Source organism: Dioscorea cayenensis, chromosome 17 (genome assembly GCF_009730915.1).
Source record: "Dioscorea cayenensis subsp. rotundata cultivar TDr96_F1 chromosome 17, TDr96_F1_v2_PseudoChromosome.rev07_lg8_w22 25.fasta, whole genome shotgun sequence".
Lineage (NCBI taxonomy): Eukaryota > Viridiplantae > Streptophyta > Magnoliopsida > Dioscoreales > Dioscoreaceae > Dioscorea > Dioscorea cayenensis.
The window spans coordinates 21,931,231-21,950,029 of NC_052487.1; the positions used below are offsets into that span (position 1 = coordinate 21,931,231).

The window sequence follows — 18,799 nt, forward strand, 5'->3', positions numbered from 1 at the left end:
TCATAATAAAAAGGTCTCACAGCAGTTAATGTGTCCTCCCACTCCCACTGATTCATCATTGAATCCCAGCTTCTTTTTCTCTTCAAACTCACTGTATTTGGTCTGCACCTTGGATGCACTAACCTGGCATGCTTTTCCAATTCCTCATAATCACCATTGAACTTGCACTTCTCAACAGCACACTCTCTAATCTTTGTATTCATGTATTTCCTTAGATCGTCGATAACTTTGTTATTGATGACTTTGCCTCGACAACAAGGACATATAAATTTCGGTGAAGACTTTCGATACTGATCGAGACAATTCGAATGTCGATAACTGTTGTTACACATGAAAGTTTGACAATTGTTTTTGTAAGATGAACAAACTAGAAGTACTGCATTGTGTGGAGGGTTCATGCATACTGGACATATAATGTCATCCCAATCTTTTTTTGCTTGTTTTGCTTTTTTTGCTTTTTCTTTATGTTTGAGTGTTGCATCAACAAGTTTTCTCTTTCTGGGCATTGTAGATATATACCTTAATTTGTTGAATATTGAACTTTCAATAGAAGATTCAAAGAGAAGATTAATTAGGAACATTAGCAAATTAATAAACATGAAAGTTTCATAATATATATATATAGAGAAAGGGAGGAATTAAAGATATATATATGTGTGTGTATATATGAGTACTTTAATATGGAGGGAAAACAAAGAACACAAGATTTATTCAAGTGTTGTTTTAGAGATCAAATCAGTGGATTAGTATTGTTTTATGATGAACATATATATAGGTAAAGATTTATATAATGAAGAAGTCCGAGAACAACTTTGAGTCGAACTCGGTTTGGACTTTGGATTAATCTTTATATTTGTTTTATTTTAACCATTAATTATGGTTAATTTATCCAATTTTATTTTTTAAAAAGACCAAAACAAGTTAAGTTGGGATGCTTTTTGTTTAATTAAATATTTGATTAACATATATGATGTCCTTAAATATAATTATTAATTTGTATGTTTAGTGGATAATTAGCTTAATGTCTTTAAATACATGAAACGACCCAAGAGGATTTCTATATATCGGTGTCTTTTCCTTTTTGAAGATTTTAAGGAGAGGTGTATGCAATTAATTATGTAAATAATAAAGCTATAACTATTAATCAAAAGCACATATTATGATTAACACAAACAATGTAATTAAACAATTTTTTTTTCTTTTTTTTTTTTCCTCAAAAGAAAGAAAAGGTAAAATTAAAAGAAGAAACGTCTATGAGTTATGCTTTAAGGCTTTTGACCAGTTTTATTTATTTATTAAAACACAAAGCATATATGAAAGTTTTGAGTCTAAGAGAGCTTATATATGTATATATATAATATATATATATATATAGATACAAGGGAATCCAATGTCAAGTATATGTGCATGAAAAATGAAAACTTTGTTATGTGTACGTTTATGCAGTCATTGAATCATTGTATTTATAAGCACTTAAAAAGCACTTTTGAGAGTCTCAGACAACATCTTTTCTCTTTTCCAGTGCTTTGGAAATGTTTTCCAGCTTTAGCAGACACTGATTGGACCATCGGATAAAATTAATCAGTTGTTAATCAATCAATCAATCAATCAATTAATTAAATGCACAATTAAGCTAAAGTACTTAAATATAATTAAGAGCAATCTCCATTGATTAAAACAAAGAGAGAAGAGTTGCCGTACAACTTCATCTCCAAATTAAAACACTTCAAAACACACACACACACACACACACAAATTAAGACACATTAATCCAAAGCAACAAAAGGACATTAATGAAGAAGAAGCCACAACACAAAGCTAATAAGACACAGACGTACAAACATTAGAAAAGAAGAAAAACAAAACAAAACAAACAAAATGCTAACAAGTTAAGGACACTCTTGATTCCATTTAAAGAGCTCTCATGAATTCAAAAAGAGGAGCCAAGTTGAGAGCTCTTCATGCAAAAACTAACTTAAAAAACACATTATTAGTGCTCCTAATATACTCTTATCAATCTCAACTTCTTCTTCTTCTCCTCAAACTTCAGTTCCTGTTAATCAAGCCCAAAAAAATCAAACATCAAACTCTAATAAATCAATTTAGAAAAAAAAAAAACAAGTTAATTATAAATAAATAAATAATCACCAGATTCTCTTGGAGCATTGCACCTAAAACACTCCATCCTGCTAGCAAAGTTGTGTTCATTGCATCCAGACCTGAAGTAATTAATTCCACACGTGATTAGCTACGTATCAATCAATCCATGCATGCATGCATGAACGGGAACTGCCACGTGGCATCTTTTTAATGAGCTAAAGAAGAACCTTGTGCAAATCCAGTCACCGGATTTCCAGCCGGAGCGGGCACCACCACCGCCGCCGCCGCCAAAACCATAGCCTCTGCGAGGCATGTCGGAGTCAAAGCCGGAGCCGGCGCCGGCGCCGGTGACGGCTGAATCCTCCTTGAAAGCGCCACATTTGAAGCAGCTTGAGCGGCTAGCGAAGTTATGGGCACCACATGAACAGTACCAGTCACCGGGTCTAACGTCGGAGCCGGTGAAGCCGAAAGATGAGCCACCACCACGGCCGCCGAAGCTTGAATAGTCACCACGGTCATTGGCTGACCTCGGGTCACCACACCGCTGACATGAGTCTCTCCTGCTGAAGTTCAAGTGGTTGCATGACCTGCAGTTCCAGTCTCCTGGTTTCCTGTTCATCTTCCTTCCTCTAAGTACTATAAGATTCAGAAACAATAATATCAATCTCAAATATATTATATATATATAAGATATTAAAACAAATATAGAAAAAGGATTACCAAAGGATGGAGAGAGTTGTGGTTGAGGTTGTGAGGGGGATTGGGGGTGGGGGGTTATATATATATATATGAACAAGATAGAGGTAGATAGTAATTAAGGATGGACAATGATTGAGAAGTGAAAGAAGAATGGAATGATTAATGGTTATATAATTAATTAATATATTTGGAAACAGAAAGAAATTATAAAAGAAAAGAAAATTAAAGAGTGTTGTAGCTTTCATGAAAATAAAGTGGGGGTAATAAGTAATAACTGGTGAGTTTCGATAAAGAAAGTAGGGAGGGGAGGATGAATGGATGATGAGAAGAAGTAGTCTTCGAGGATGTGTTTTTTTGTTTTTTGACCAACTTTGTTTTGAAGAAGATGATCATCCAACCAAACCCAACCACACCCATTTAAATTATATCATCTTCTTATTAATTCTAGCTACTCTCTTGCTTCTCTCTTCTTTTAATTTCTTTTCTTTTCTTTTCAACTGCTTTGCCTTTTTTGCTTTTGTTTTTCTTCATGCAAGTTATCATGATTCATATATATGTGTGTATGTGTGTATTTCATGATAAAAAGGAGTACACTGAGAGGAGGAAAGAGATGGAATGATATTCCAATTTCTCTCACCTTGGGAAATGGATGCCATGCATGGCCATGATCAAAGTTCAACAAAAGGGTTTTCAAGGGTTTCAATGACATAACATGCTTTCACTCTCTTTAACTCTTTACCACCCTTCTTTGCCTTTTATGGCAAGTGACTCTGATTCTATAATTAATGACCACCAACCTTACTTTCACTTTGAAACCACACTCACTTTCATGTGATAGTGGTTTAATGTTATTATTATTGATAATAATGCATTGTTGCTGGTTTAGGGTTTCAGGGATGATGGATTTCGTCATCTCAATGATAAAATAGGCTTTCCTTTAGTGACACCATCTTTTGATGCTCAATTACACAGGCCCCAAGAACACTAACGCAGTTTTATAATATTAACTTTGGTAAGTGGAGATTGAACTTTTCAGTGATCCTCTCACTCCCTCTGTGTCTCTCAGTGGGTCAGGAATAACTTTATTTTGCATGAAATCATCCATCCATGCATGCATGCATGCAATTAAGCATCTTTCATGAATCACAAGACATGAATTCAAACATTGTGTTTGCTTTTTTTCCTTACAACTTACAAGAAAAAGAAACAATAATATTTAAAGCTGAACTTGGAGTACTTGCATGATAATGTACATTATCAACTTTCATAGGCTTCATTTTCATAACAAGATAATCAGAGAATGAAGTTTGATAGAAAAATACAGAGAAGAAAAGTGAAAGTTTATAGAGATTCACTTCATTTTTTCTGCTTGTATTTGTGCTCTGATCTTGTAATTAGGTAGGTCTAGCTTGTTTAAAGTCCCATTTAGAACCTGGACAATAACATATATACATATAGAATCATCAGTCTAAAAAATAATCAAGTAGTATGGCAATAAACTAGAGGGCATCATGCAGTTGAGGGGAGAAAACAAAAGACTTCTAATGCTAATGGAAATATAACACAAAGTGCAGATATATGAAATAACATTGCCATGATCACAGAAACAATTAAAATATCAGCAATGTTTAGTTTTCTTAGCCATGGAAACATAAATCACAACATACTGATCACCCTGTTTTAGGTATTCACTCATTCACCATTAACCTTACTACTGTCTAGAATTGGTGACTACATATTACTAAACTCAAACAAACTGTGCACATTAATATGTCAACAAGAACAGGTCATTAAGATTTTTTTCTTGCTCACAAGTCACAACTCAAAAGGAGTTATAAAGAACAGGATCTATGGTTCACATTGTCACAACAAAGACCACACATGTAAGTGAGACTTGATCTTCATTTGAGGAAGAGGAGGAAGTACATAACAAATCTCCACAAAATATACCATACCAGGGGATAACTCTTTGAAACATTTTGCAAAGCGTCTTTGTGGTAAATAGATGAGAAGTATTGGCTACAACATAGAGGGATTTGACAATTGCAAGCATAAATGTTTATGTTGTTCAAAATGATTAATTTCTCATGCAAGTGTCATCTCTATGAGAACAATAGTGAAATGCAAAACTAGCAAAGACAATAATTTCAATATTGACCTATATATGGCTCAGGGAAAACACAAAGGCTAAATGATTTTTACGAACATTCACAAAGATAAATGAATAGATCACCAGATTATCAAATATCAAACCGGTATGAAACATTGGTTCGCTCTTTGATAAATAACAAACAAGCATCTGAGTCACTGGATTAAATTTGTTTTGCATTTCAATAGTTCGTTGAATCACTTCTATAGATAATCCAGAAGAAGTTATTTTCTCCTAGCTTTATTAAATAAAATTTTATCATGCAAATGAGGAATCACTGGCAAAAAGCATCATGTCAATCTCAAGCTATATGTGGTACATGCTTAATAAAAGGAAAGAAAGGTTTTGCAAGGTCTCTAAGTATAGTGTCAAAGATAAATAAATAGCTCCACTAGATTTATCAAACCAGCTGCATCAGAGATTTTTTTTTCCTCTTTGGTAAATATCAAACTAGCATCAGGGCCACCAGATTAAATATGGTTTCTATTTATACATTTGGTTAAATTCTACAATTACCACTACTACAAACAATCCAGAAGAACATACACTTGAACTAGCATATAAAAAAACTTGAACTTTTCAGACAACAATGAAACCAAAGAGACAAAACCATCAGAAGATCTTCTTTTCAGCTTAATAAACACTAATTTGTGCTTTCTCACATCCGTAGAAGATCAAAGTTAGCGAATTTTTCACATGAACTACTACTAGAAACTAAATCAACAACAAATGGGGCAAAGCACCAAACCCTAGAAATCTTCAAGACAAAGAGCAAAAGGATTTGTTGTTACGCAAGCCAATACCTCAATCGATCAATCAAGATCACGCCTTTGAAGTGGACAACCGCTCCAAGCCCTCGCGAGCGGAAGATAGCTCCGTATCAATCCCGATCGCGGACTCAAACGCCTCTTTGGACTCCTTCTTCATCCCTTTAATCTCGTAGCACTCGCCCAGCAAGCTGAAAGCTTTGGCATTCTCAGGTGTGAGGCGAAGGACCTCAGCAAGGTCAGCAGCAGCGAGATCAGCGCCACGGCGGCGGCGACTAAGGGCGAGGTGGATCTGAGCGCGCTTGAATAGGGCGTCAGCGCGCTCGCGAGAGGAGAGGGATCGGGAGGCCGGGGGGGAGAGGGCGTGGTCAAGGGAGCGGAGAGCGGGGAGGCGGCGGCCTTGGAGGTCGAGAGCGAGGGCACGGAGGATGTGGGACGCGGCGTCACGGGGATCGAGCGAGAGAGCGCGGTCAGCCTCGGCGAGAGCGGCGCGAGCAAGGGATACGGAGTGAGGAGAGGAGGCACCGCGCGCTCTGGATAGCAGGGCGGCGCCCTGAAGGAAGTGGCGGCGGGCCTGGGCGGTGGCGTGGGAGCGGCGGCGAAGTCCGGCGAGGGCTCGCTTCGGAAGGGATTGGAGAGCGATGAAGATCGCCGCCGCGAAGAGAAGAAGCAATGCTTGGACCAGCACCTCCATTTCTCTCTTCTTTCAGATCACCAAAAACCCAAAATTTACCTCTTTTTTTTAAACTTCTTATTTTTTATTTTTTATTTATATATATATCACTAAAATTTTAGTTAATTTTTTATACATCCATTTAAATAAGAACAATATAAATTCATTTCAAAATAATATTTTGAAGTTCAATTTTTAGATCTGTTTGTTTGGATTATTTGTTTTTTTTCAAAATAATACATGTTCAGATCTGTGCATGCAGGAGTACTTACAAAATAAAATAAACTTAATCCATTTTTTAATAATTAAATAAATAAAATCATATTTTGAAGTTAATTAAGGACATTTTGAGTTTGAAGAAAATTTTATTCTCTTGAGTTTTTTTAAAAAATATAACAAAAATTAATAATTAAAAAGGAATAGATGCACCACTGCATAGTAACAATTATTCATCTAGAATTATATATATATTGTAGTGATTGATGTAGAGATTAATACAGAACACTGATCTTAAAAAAAAACCATTGAGAACTAATGGTTTTGATACATAAGATGATCAATTAACATCCTTGAAAGAGTTCTTCCTTGCAGAAGCCAGCACTGTCTTGTCAGCAACTATGAAGTATGCAGCACCAGCAACTGCATTCATTAATTCCATATCAAATTAACACTATCAGTTATTACAAATTACAGATAGACAAAATAAATCAACAAACAAATGGAAATGAAAATAAATAATTAATAGAACCTGTTGAAATGATGAGAGCTTGAGCAGTAGGATTAAGGTTTGTTCTAGCCCATGGCAGCATCCTAACACTTGCAAGCTAAACATGAACATTGTCAGAAATAATCAATACTGATCAATCAAGCTCTCTCTGTAATATATATATATATATATATATAAAGTAATGGTCTGAGAGTAATTACAGTAGGAACAGCAGTTGCAAAGCTTGCAACAATGGCTGCCTTTGCTCCAGCTACAACACCCTCTGCAACATTACATACAATTGAAAGTTACATAAACTTAATTTTACAGATAAAATTATATATATATAAATAGAATTAAAAATATATACCATGAGAGCAGCGTTTAGCCATGGCCAGCTTCTGGTCAAGAGAAGTTCTAGTGACAGGAGTGTTCATGTTGCTGCTTAATATTGTTTATCAATCTGATGAAAAAATGGAGAAGAGGATGATGAAAGATGTTGAGAAGAGGAGTAGTTTATTTATAGGAAGAAAACAGCTGATGGTTTTTGTTCTGAATCCTCAGTTTTGTTTCCAGGTCTGTGTTCTATGTCTCTCAGAGAACATGGTATGTGATTTGAGTGTGCATTTGCTTTTCTTTAAGTCCTTGTTTTTTTAGGTACATGAATCCATTGGAAATGGAAACCATGTGTGTCCCACTGTTCCAGGCTTTTGGGTTACCTTACTTTTTAATAGAGTGTTTGTTTCAGTGGGAGCATGTGGTTTTTTTTGGAGTGAGAGTGCAAGCACTTGGAACTCTTTAAACTCTTTTAACTTCAAAGAGTTTAAAGAGTTTTTTAAACTATATATATATTTTTAAAAACTTTTGACTAAATAAATGAAAATTAAGAAACAGATAAGTTTTTATTAGGAGATATTAATATTAGATTAGACGTTCATATATATATATATATATATATATATTCTAATAATTAACTTAAATTTTAAACAATCAATGGATTGAGACGTGGCGATATCTTGTCAAGTAATTAGTACAACAACCAAAAGACTGTATGTGAGCCGTTCGATTGCTCTGGCTTGTGATTTTGCGGATCTTGATGAGTAATTGAACGGTCTGATTCCCGTCTTCTTCTCGGAGGAGAGAAGCTCTTTGGATCATTGCGCACTAGTTTCTCACAACGCCATGGCTATCCTGCTCCAAGCTCACGCCTTTGCCGGCAATCCTACGAGATCCAATCGCCCTCAATCCATGTCTCCGAGCTCTGCCCATGAATCGCTGAAATCCCTTCTCGCTGGTCCTCCTTCTGATGTCTCTAATCTGAATTTCAAGGTGCTTGTCTTCAAAAATGGCAAGCCTTTGGCGACCTCCTTGGATCAAAGTTCGGATTCCCCTCCAAAGTGGCGTCTTGGATGGAGTCCGCCGTCTAACTTCAAGGATTTGTCTGCGGACTCATTTGTTTATCTTGGGGAGGAATCGGAGACAGTTTATTGGGCAATCGATGCCTCAAATGATGAGGATAAGGTTTCCAAGTGTGCTGGTGGCGATGGGTTTTGCTTCGTTGAGCTGAGGACTCTGATGGTGGCCACTGATTGGGCCGACGCAGGCTCCATGGGTGAGCTCGCCATTGCCGGCCATGTTGGTGATTCTTTTCTTATTTGGATTCTTTGTTTTGATGTTATTTGTTTTCTATGCCTGAAAAATTTGAACTTTCTGAGATATTTGTGATCAGGAATCAGAACAATATGTTTTTCCTAACTTTCCTTCCATGTTAATCATGTTGATATTCCATAATAACATTCATTGTATATGTTTGTTAAGTGTCTCCTTGTTGGTGATTCTTTTCATCTATAATTCGTATTATGTATGAAAAATTCCAACTTTCTAATATATTTATGATCATGAGTCACAATGTGTTTTTCTTTAACTTCTTGTACATGTTAATCATATTGAATTTACATGAAAGGAATGCCTAAATAGCTGTGGTTTATCTCTACTTGTTTATTTAGAATCTCTGCTCATGCCATTGATTATATATGTTTGATTGTTGCATTTGTTAGTAAAGGGCATATGCTTTCTTCTGCCTTTTCTGAGTGTCTCATTTCATTTGGTTAGGCAAGGGGTTTGCTAGAGTGGCATAACACAACCCGTTTTTGTGGATATTGTGGATCCAGCACTATTCCTATCGATGCAGGAAGACGGAAGCAGTGCACGAAAGAGACTTGCAAGAAGAGAGTCTATCCTCGAGTCGATCCGGTATCACCAAATCTATATGTTTCTTCATTCTCTTCCCATGTAAATATCTTTGTGAATGTGTGTGTATATTTCTGATTATAATATGAACAGGTGGTCATTATGCTAGTAATTGACAGAGAAAATGATCGTGCACTCCTTAGCCGACAATTCAGATTCGTACCACGAATGTGGAGTTGCCTTGCTGGTTTTGTAGAGGTATGATGTATTCTTTTCCTAAAATTGCTCATGGCTGGGTTATAATCTTAGTTGATGTTAGAAGGAATTTGATTTTTTTTTACATTTGAAGAGCAGTCATCTTAAAGTGCAGAGAAAATACTTAAACTTTTAGCAAATGAAAGAATGGGTTATTCAGCACAAGTCTTTACTGTCCAAACTAAGTGTATTAATTTAAATTCTTGTTAGCCAGGGGAAAGCTTAGAAGAGGCTGTTCGAAGAGAAACTTGGGAGGAAACTGGTATTGAAGTCGGTGAAGTTGTCTATCATAGTTCTCAACCATGGCCCGGTATCTTCTTCTTCTTCTTCTTCCTCTTCTTCTTAATTGATCTAAACCAAGCCAGACTGCTCAGGATATTGATTTTATTCTGAAAATTTTCAGTTGGACCTAGTAGCATGCCGTGCCAGCTGATGGTCGGGTTTCATGCATATGCGAAATCATTTGATGTTCATGTTGATAAAAATGAGCTTGAAGGTACACCTAAAAATTTCACATTAATCAAACTTTTGTATGAATTCTTCTGATTCATCGTCTGCTGGCTTCTGTATCAAGATGCACAATGGCACAGTAGAGAAGATGTGAAGAAAGCACTGAACTTTGCCGAATACGAGAAAGCTCAGAGAACAGCAGCCATCAAAGTGAATCAAATGTGCAAAGGTGTTGAGAGGACAAAGAGCTTCTCTTCTGACTTCAATGTCGAGAGTGGCGAACTAGCTCCGATGTTCATTCCCGGTCCGTTTGCCATTGCTCATCATCTGATCTCCTCCTGGGTTTATCAAGGGGATGACAAGCCAGAGAAACACCAGAATTTCTCTAACTTATGACTGATGATCAGTCATTCATAGTCCATTGTCTATACAGTGTTGAACTTCCATGAATTTATATATAGTTTTGGTGAATTCTTGCCTTGAAACAATACTTTGCAAGTGTATCAATCTTCATTTATTGTCTAAATAAAGATGTGAGTTATTGTTGGAAGATCAAATATAGTTTATTCTTGGAAGATGTGAGGGCTAGCATCGCCTGCTGCTTGCAGTTTTCTCGGTTCATGCCTTTGTTTCTTTACACGTTTAATGGATCTGTTATTTTGTTTTTATTTGTTGTTTTGGCATTATTCGGTCTCTATAGGTTGGCGTCTTTGTTTATAGGTTAGGTTTTTTATGTCTGTAAACTGTTTGGTGTTGTTCCGTTTTTTAATAAATTGTGGTTTATCCATCTTATATAAAAAGTTTATTATATATTTTTATTTTTGAGTTATTAATTTTTTTAATAAAAATAATAACAATATTAGAATGATCAAATATAAAAAAATATAAATAATAATAATAATAATAATTTGGAAGTCAAATGTTGTTTATATATTATTTGCTTGACCATTAACTTATTAACTTTTGATTATCACTAGCCATTGGATTTGAGAATAAATTACTTATTTATTTATTGGACGGTCCAGATCTTCTCACTTCATCGCTAGAAAGTGCGAACACTTGGAACAGAGAGAAAGACAAAGACAGAGAGAGAGAGAGAGAGAGAGAGCTCGGTGCCTCATGGCTTCCCTTCTTTCGATCCCACTTCTCTTGCTGATTCTTGCGAATTCTCAACAGATCTGCTCTACTTCTCGGTTGTAAGATTCTAATACCATTGCTGAAATTTGAAATCTCATTTCTTATGCAGAGATTTTCATTTTCCTTTCTAGTTTTGGTGTTGAACTCCAATGCAATGGGTGGTTTTTTCCGAAAGACGGCTTTTTTGTTTGTTTGTTTGTGTGTTGTTGATAAGCGTCCTGATGATCCCTTCAAAATTTCATTTTTATAAGGTTTAGCATCTGATGATGCAGCTAGTTGGTTGATGCGCTTTGATGTTAAACATAGTTGAAGATTCTTCAATTGTCCTCTATTGGATTGATCTCATTTATTGTATAATTCTACGTTTTTTTTAAAAAAATTTTATCTATAATTTTGTATACAAGTTAAGTTTTTATGCTTTAGATTACATTGTAAGTTTATATAACTCTTTTAAGCAAATCTAGTTTTCACTCTGTTTTGAGATGATTGGTTACATTATTATACCTGCAAAAGCATCAGTACTGTCCTTAATGGTTTCTCTATTGTAGTGTTGATTTGGAAACCAAAAGAGAGAAACTTGACCTTGTTCAAGAGAAAAGTCATATAATTAAATCCACTCAATTCAATCCGGCAAAAGTCACCCAGCTATCATGGCATCCAAGGTAAGCTGTTAGGAGAAGTGCTTTTCTGTAGAATTTTATCCAAACTACTTCAAACATTGATATTCTTATTGACATTGTATTTACTATTAAAATTTTGGGTAGTATTAAGTGGAAATAAGTAATACACTGATGTGATTCATTTGTATGTCTTTCTGACATCCGTGTTTCACTTTTCTTAAGATAGGCTCTTTTTATGTGAAGGTTTTCTATCTGATAAGGAGTCTGACCATCTCATTGCATTGGTAATTGTTTTAGCTGTTAATCTACAAAAGTTATTCAACAGAGTTTGCCAAATCTCATGTCCTGTATCCTGCATACAGGCTCAGAATAAGCTACAAAAGGCTTCAGCAATAAACATTGGTTCAGGGAAAAATACACATGACTTGCAGAACAACACAAATTCTTGTGTGTCCTTGGCTAGAGATTTCGTAAGTGTGCATTTTCCTCCTTTTTTATTTCTTTTTTTTTATTACTTTAATTCTTAGTTGTCTATTAAAGTAGTTTAATGATCTGACATCTGAAAGGAGAATTGATTTTGTAATTAACATGTAACATTGTCCATGAGGCCAACTGATTGCAAGAGTTTTTGTCTCATTTGAAATCATGGTATTTGTTTGAGTTTGGATTCTCTTCAGCCTCAACTAAATATATTGTTGCATTTGTAATCACCTGTAAGATGTGTAAACCATATATTGGAGAGGTAACAACTTTCTTTTGTTCATGCAAGCAATCACAATTCTCAAAGGAAACATTTTTTCAAGTGATCTGATTGCCAATGGCACACTGAGCCTGCTATGGGATTAATCAACAGGTTGTCATTGTTTACTCATTTCTTTCTGTCGATAACTTTTCTTCTTTGGTCTTCAAGGATGAGATTGTCTCCATCATAGAGAAAAGGATAGCTGCTTGGACCTTTCTTCCCAAAGGTACATAATAACCTCAAATTTATTACCGCACCTCCATGCAGTTTGTTGTTGTGTTTTTTCACCTTATTGTTTGTTCCTCTCAGAGAATGGTGAAGACATGCAGATACTACACTATGATGTAAACAACATGGATGCTATACAATATGATAATTATAATGCCACATTTAGACCTGTATACGGTGGCCACCGGATTGCTACAATTCTTATATTCCTGTCTACTGTTACTCATGGAGGTGAAACGATTTTCCCCATGTCTGTGGTGAGTAACAAAAAAATTTAATTATCAATGATCTTTAGCGAATGATCATATGTTCAATCTGTTTGGCAGTTGAAAGACACTCAGATCAAGGATAGCAGATGGTCAGACTGTGCAGCAAATGGCTATGCTGTGAAACCGGTGAAGGGCGACGCCCTTCTTGTGTTCAATCTCCATCCTAATGCAACATTAGATTTCAGTAGTTTTCATGGTGATTGCAAAGTGCTCGAGGGGGAGAAATGGATAGCGATCAAACAAATCCATGTGAAAACATTTGTTCAAAACCAGCCTTTGATTGAGTTCAAAGACGATTGCACTGACGAAGATGATAGTTGTTCTCAATGGGCTGCAATTGGGGAGTGCCAGAGGAATCCTGTTTACATGCTCGGTACTCCTGATTACTATGGAACATGTAGAAAGAGTTGTGGTGCTTGTTGATAGAATTAATGAGCTTTTTTTCATTCAATTTTTTGGTTTTTTTTATCTTGATCTCAATGCAAATGTAGTCGACTTTTATGTACTCTTCGACATATATATAATCAAAAGCATTACAAGTAATTTTTTTTTTTCTGAAGGGGTAACATGGTGATATTTCTGAATTTATTATACCTGCGCTGAAATTGCACAACAGCACAAGTACAAACAGAAAATAATGTAGGTAGCATGAAGATATCATTCATATAAATCTTTCATAGAAACATGGAACATCTTGTTTAGAATTATTATGAGTCATTATATGGAATATTTGGTTAGAGCGGAACAATTTTACTTTATTCCTGTCGGCGCTTATTTTCATATGTTTATGCATTGGATATTTGTAATTTCAGACTCAGTTTGTACCGTGAAGAGAATTTAGAGATTTTGGAGCACTGTGAAGGTGACACAAGTGATCATGGAGAGTTGATTTGGGTCATCCTAGAAGAAGAGATTTTTTAGTTCCGTTTTTAGATTTTTTTGATTGAATTTCGGTATAGTTCTTACAAATCATTTAGACATATATATGATAGGTTTTTATTGCCTCATATGACGGCTAACTGAATTAATAAATTTTTAAAGGCTCAATAGACTACACTAATTGATAAGAACGCTTATCACTTTTTGATAAAAAATAAAATAAAAAATTGTGTGCCTCTGTCTATATTTCTTCTATAATTTTTGTACTTAATGATTGTCGTTTAGTCATTTTTTTATAAAATATTTTGTCGGAAATGGATTAATGTTGCGTTTTCTTTTCAATTTCTTTTGGATTATAATGGACATGGAGAAAGAGAATATATTATAAAAACAGGATTAAAAAAAATGGGTTTGGCATGGTGTTTGGAAGAGTTTACTAAAATCCACATTAATATATATATATATATATGATAAAACAAAGGCCACATGTTTGACCCAAGAGAAGGCTAGTATTATTTCTTTCAATCATTTGACTCTCCATCTTTCTTTTGCTGGTATTCCAATTGACATCACGGAACTCATCTGCTTGACTTTCCACAATTTTGTTGCAAGTTGTTTTGGTTAATATTTTATTTAGTTGGTAGTTCTTAGATTATTTACTACAGAATGAACTTGGTATTGTTAGTTTTGGTGCTGTTGTAGTCTTTGGCTTCTCTCTGTCTTGTTGGAATGACATGGATTCATTGTTTGATGTCCTTATCAATCTGGAAATTCTGCCATCCTCAAAGGTCTGATCAATCTCTTCTTTTCTCAATCAAAAAAGCAAACTGCTTGATTCAATTTCATGTTTCTGGGATGTTTAATTGCATGTTGATTCATCTGGCAAAAGCCCTTTTTGATTGTTTTTCATGTCTGTTCAGATGGTTATTGCAATCCATTTACATCTCCAGGGTTCTGTTTAGCTGAGATTTCTAGGATGAGATTTTGAAGATCATGTTCTGATTACTTTTGTTTGTGTGAACCAACCATGGATGCTTTGCAAGCAATTGCTTCAGCTACTCAGATTGTTTATAGTATGATTGGAGCTGTGAGTGCACTGGAACAAGCATCCAGGAACCTCAGTGAAGCTCCGAACAGAATTCGGGTGCTCGACGAGTTTGTTTCTGATCTTGAGAACTTGACAAGACATATCAAGCTGAAGCATGCTCACAAACTTCATAATCCTCAACTAGATCGGCAGTTTTCGAGCTTGACTGGGCTAATTGAAAGGTTGCATCTCAATTTGTCAAAGGCTAGGAGAGTTGTTGCTAAGAATAAAGCTAAGAACTTTGCTAAAGTAGTGTGGAGCTCCATGGTCGGAGATCCACTCTCAAAATTGATTCAGTTGATTAGAGATGATCTAAACTGGTGGTTGGAATTGCAGAAATTAACTGAGAATGTGGAGAGGGTCATTGAGTCTACTGCAGAAAATGCGCCTTTTTTGTTAAAAGTCAGTGCAGAACAAGGCTATCCTGTGTTGAACAAGTGCAATTATGTGCGAAAACTGTTAGAGCAGGATGAAACTCATCGGGTTATTCTTCTCGTCGGATTATCAGGCATTGGCAAGTCTTGTTTGGCACGACATGTTGCGGCTGATCCACCGGGCAGGTTTGTTCATGGTGCGGTTGAGCTTGGATTTGGGCAGTGGTGCAGTCGAGCAGCATGCAATGGTAGCAGGAATGAGTACCATAAACGGTTAGCAAAACGATTGGGAACGTTTTTGGTGCAGATTGGTTTCATGAAGAAGGTAAAGAATGAGACGAACGGAGATCTTGAAGACATGTGTTACCTGCTTCAAACAGCATTAGTTGGGAAAAAACTTTTGGTCCTGCTTGACGATGTTTGGGAGCAAGACATTGTTGAAAGGTTCACAAAGTTGTATGATAATGATTGTAAGTATTTAGTAACCACCAGAAATGAGGCAGTCTTTGAAATCACGGAGGCCGAAAAGGTGGAAATCTGCAAAGAGGACATTAAGGAGATAAGCAGAGAAATTCTTCTTTATCACAGTCTGCTTAGCAATGAAGAATTACCGGTATGGAAACAATAATCACTCTCATACTTGCATATTTTATTATCGAACATTTGTGCTATTACGTCAAACATGTTTCAGTGAGAGACAATAAACTTGAACATGTTCAATGATTTTAGAGGAAACACTATCTGAATTACTTGTTACCTTGATGTTTGTAGTATGTTGCAGAGACTTTGCTTGATCGCTGCGGTCACCATCCTCTTACAGTTGCTGTAATGGGTAAGGCTCTACGAAATGAGACTCGAGTAGAGAAGTGGGATAAAGCCATATCCGATCTTTCTACTTATGCAACATGTGCTCCTGGTCCAGTTTCGTATGTTAATGAGAAAGAAGCCAAGAATGACACACTAACGATATTTGGTTCCTTTGAGTTCAGTTTGGAAGCAATGCCGGAAAACTCCCATAAGTTTTTCATAGTTCTAGCTTCCGTTTGTTGGGCTGAACCTGTGCCGGAGGCTTGCCTCGAAGCTCTCTGGTCAGTGCTTGGGCAGGAGAGTTTGTTCTCCCTTGTAATTTGCAAGCTAGTAGAAGGATCACTTTTGATTAAAATGGATGCTCATATGTTGTACCATGTCCATGACATGGTTTCACTTTACCTTGAAAACAAAACCGATGACTCCATCCGATCACTCCTCCTAGAGTCTTCTCTGAAAAATATTGCATCTATATCTCCATGGCTTTACATATTCGGCAAGGAAAATGTTCGTATGATCTCTGAGGATAAGATGAAGTTTTTACTCACTGTGTCACAAGAACATCAGTCTGAGGCTGCCATATGTTTAGAGACTATTGTCCATGCTCTCATGGCAAGCAAGTCGATTTCAGAATTTGAAGCTAGTCGGAAGAGTTTTAGCATTATACTGTGTCCAAGAGTTGCGAAGCTCATCTGTACAGGCTCAAAAGTTATAATTGTTGCTGCTGCAAATGCAATCACAATCATATTTACTCAGGAGGAATACTGTGAGTGTGCCCCATTTTTCGAAGACATTGGTGCTCTGGATAATCTAATAAGTGTTTTGGAGGACTCTGATAGCCCGTCAACTCAAGCGATAATTTCTTCTGTCATTGCAAAGCTTGCCGAACATGGCAGCAGCATTACTGTCAGTAAAGTTTTGCCAAGTATACCCATGAATCAACTTGGGGAGCTACTTGCTCCGGATGCTGTAGAGTGGCATGAGACTATATTCACTACTCTAATGTCATTGACTAATGCTGGAAAGACCAAAGCTGTTGAAAGGATGATTGCTTCAGGTGTCGATAAGAAGCTTCTTATACTTCTTGAAAATGGCTCGGATGTTGCCCAGCACAATGCTTTAATTTTACTCAAGACATTTTGTGAGCTGGGAGGTTCTTTTCGGCTTGTAACGTTGAATCTATTGCCTTGGAATGCAAGACTCAGTTTAGAAAGATACTTTGTATCAGATAGGAACATTCTTTTGTCGCCAAAACCTCAGACATTTGAAGATACTTTGAACAAGATCATCACAGGAGATGATGACAAGCAGGTGTTGGATGCAATGCAGGATCTAATGATGTTTGTCGAGAAAGCAAGCGAGCCAAGAATTCTTGACATGATCTTACAAAGCAGTATGATAGAAAGACTAGCGCTTTTGCTACAACCAACATTTAGTGAACATAACCGAATTCGATCAGAATCAGCTTTCCTGCTGATGAAGCTTGCTTGTGCAGGCGGTGAGCCGATAATATGCAAGATTTTGGAGCAAGACATTATTCATGATCTTGTCAAGATGATGCAATGCAACATAAGTGAATTACAGGATGTAGCATACACAACTCTCCATCAAATTGTATTCGGAAAAGGAGGAACACTAGTTTTGAACCGTCTTCTCAAAACTGGATTGATCGAAAGAATAATCCATTCGCTCGACAGTAACAAATCACACAAGACTAGAGAAGTGTGCGTGCTTTTCCTTGTGGATATCATTGAGGTTGGAAGCAAGTCTTGCATAGAGAGAATGCTAGCATTGCAAGTAGTCGAAAAACTAGTGAATGTCGAAAAAACCGGTGGCATATTCAAAGGCACTATTATGAAATTTCTGAAAGGTTTAGACATGTGTAAAAATCTATCCCCGGCCGAACGTCGAGTAATGAAGCAACAAGTTGTAAGGAAGGTGAGATCAGTGATAAAAGGGCATAAATTAGAAGCAAGTCTAATTGCCAGCATTGAGTCCTCTTTATCTGAAAGTTCAAGAGGAGCTAGCAGCAGTAAACCAAGGAAATACCTCTGAAGCACATTGTTTGAATTGGTACACAATTTTTCTTTCGCAGGCAAAGAAATTCATGAGATTATTTTTGTTCAGTGAATGGATTAATCTCTGTCAAAACCTGTTGTAGCAGACCACACAATTGGAGCAATTCTTGAAGTATCAGTTATCAAATTCCTTCCCTGATTTTGTATTTTATTTATTTTATAATTATTTTTTATTTGAAAAATGAATAAACCACACTGCTTTAATTAAAAAAAAAGTAATAAAAGACAGAAATAGCAACAACGGTAAAAGCGACGCAAGAAACAACAAACAATCGAGAAGTCCACCGGGAGTGGAAAAAAAGAAGACAAAACAAAACACCACTAGAAATGGAAACAGACAGAGTAAACAGTAAAAAAAAACTCGAGATGAACACAGCTAAAAAAGTCTGATAGTCACCACAAAACAAACCCCAACACAGACTATAGAAAACTAGCTGGTGACATCATCGAAATTATCATCAAGGTCGTGCTCTCTACCGTGGATAGCCTTGAGAATTAAAATTCAACGTCTGACACCCGCCGAAGGTTCATCCAACTTATGCCTTAGCAATGTGGAACATCACATATTTTAATAAAATAGATTTTCTAT

General features: G+C 36.3%; 6 protein-coding genes across 6 annotated transcripts; 3 read left to right on the forward strand and 3 right to left on the reverse strand.

Moving 5' to 3' along the window:
* Positions 1 to 1,652: 1,652 nt before the first annotated feature.
* On the reverse strand, positions 1,653 to 2,725 carry LOC120280725 (TATA-binding protein-associated factor 2N-like). The gene is made up of 3 exons (XM_039287670.1): positions 2,328 to 2,725; positions 2,149 to 2,219; positions 1,653 to 2,053 (listed from the first exon to the last, which is right to left on the reverse strand). Exons 1-3 carry the CDS (start codon positions 2,717 to 2,719, stop codon positions 2,040 to 2,042), a joined length of 477 nt encoding a protein of 158 aa, XP_039143604.1. The 5' UTR covers positions 2,720 to 2,725; the 3' UTR covers positions 1,653 to 2,039.
* A 1,232-nt stretch (positions 2,726 to 3,957) lies between these two features.
* LOC120280146 lies at positions 3,958 to 6,442 on the reverse strand. The gene is made up of 2 exons (XM_039286888.1): positions 5,752 to 6,442; positions 3,958 to 4,231 (listed from the first exon to the last, which is right to left on the reverse strand). Exon 1 carries the CDS (start codon positions 6,407 to 6,409, stop codon positions 5,771 to 5,773), a length of 639 nt encoding a protein of 212 aa, XP_039142822.1. The 5' UTR covers positions 6,410 to 6,442; the 3' UTR covers positions 3,958 to 4,231; positions 5,752 to 5,770.
* A 424-nt stretch (positions 6,443 to 6,866) lies between these two features.
* Positions 6,867 to 7,648, reverse strand: LOC120280999 (early nodulin-93-like). Its single transcript, XM_039287956.1, has 4 exons — positions 7,465 to 7,648; positions 7,316 to 7,377; positions 7,137 to 7,212; positions 6,867 to 7,027 (listed from the first exon to the last, which is right to left on the reverse strand). The coding sequence occupies exons 1-4, from the start codon at positions 7,529 to 7,531 to the stop codon at positions 6,945 to 6,947; spliced, it is 288 nt and encodes a 95-aa protein (XP_039143890.1). The 5' UTR covers positions 7,532 to 7,648; the 3' UTR covers positions 6,867 to 6,944.
* A 523-nt stretch (positions 7,649 to 8,171) lies between these two features.
* On the forward strand, positions 8,172 to 10,539 carry LOC120280011 (nudix hydrolase 19, chloroplastic). The gene is made up of 6 exons (XM_039286712.1): positions 8,172 to 8,729; positions 9,207 to 9,347; positions 9,438 to 9,542; positions 9,750 to 9,849; positions 9,943 to 10,035; positions 10,114 to 10,539. The coding sequence occupies exons 1-6, from the start codon at positions 8,277 to 8,279 to the stop codon at positions 10,383 to 10,385; spliced, it is 1,164 nt and encodes a 387-aa protein (XP_039142646.1). The 5' UTR covers positions 8,172 to 8,276; the 3' UTR covers positions 10,386 to 10,539.
* Positions 10,540 to 11,088: 549 nt separating this feature from the next.
* LOC120280204 (probable prolyl 4-hydroxylase 6) lies at positions 11,089 to 13,511 on the forward strand. The gene is made up of 7 exons (XM_039286973.1): positions 11,089 to 11,185; positions 11,675 to 11,788; positions 11,973 to 12,030; positions 12,109 to 12,216; positions 12,657 to 12,714; positions 12,798 to 12,973; positions 13,043 to 13,511. The coding sequence occupies exons 1-7, from the start codon at positions 11,109 to 11,111 to the stop codon at positions 13,406 to 13,408; spliced, it is 957 nt and encodes a 318-aa protein (XP_039142907.1). The 5' UTR covers positions 11,089 to 11,108; the 3' UTR covers positions 13,409 to 13,511.
* A 971-nt stretch (positions 13,512 to 14,482) lies between these two features.
* Positions 14,483 to 18,355, forward strand: LOC120280583. The gene is made up of 3 exons (XM_039287454.1): positions 14,483 to 14,652; positions 14,785 to 15,938; positions 16,097 to 18,355. Exons 2-3 carry the CDS (start codon positions 14,892 to 14,894, stop codon positions 18,185 to 18,187), a joined length of 3,138 nt encoding a protein of 1,045 aa, XP_039143388.1. The 5' UTR covers positions 14,483 to 14,652; positions 14,785 to 14,891; the 3' UTR covers positions 18,188 to 18,355.
* The last annotated feature ends 444 nt before the right edge of the window (positions 18,356 to 18,799 follow it).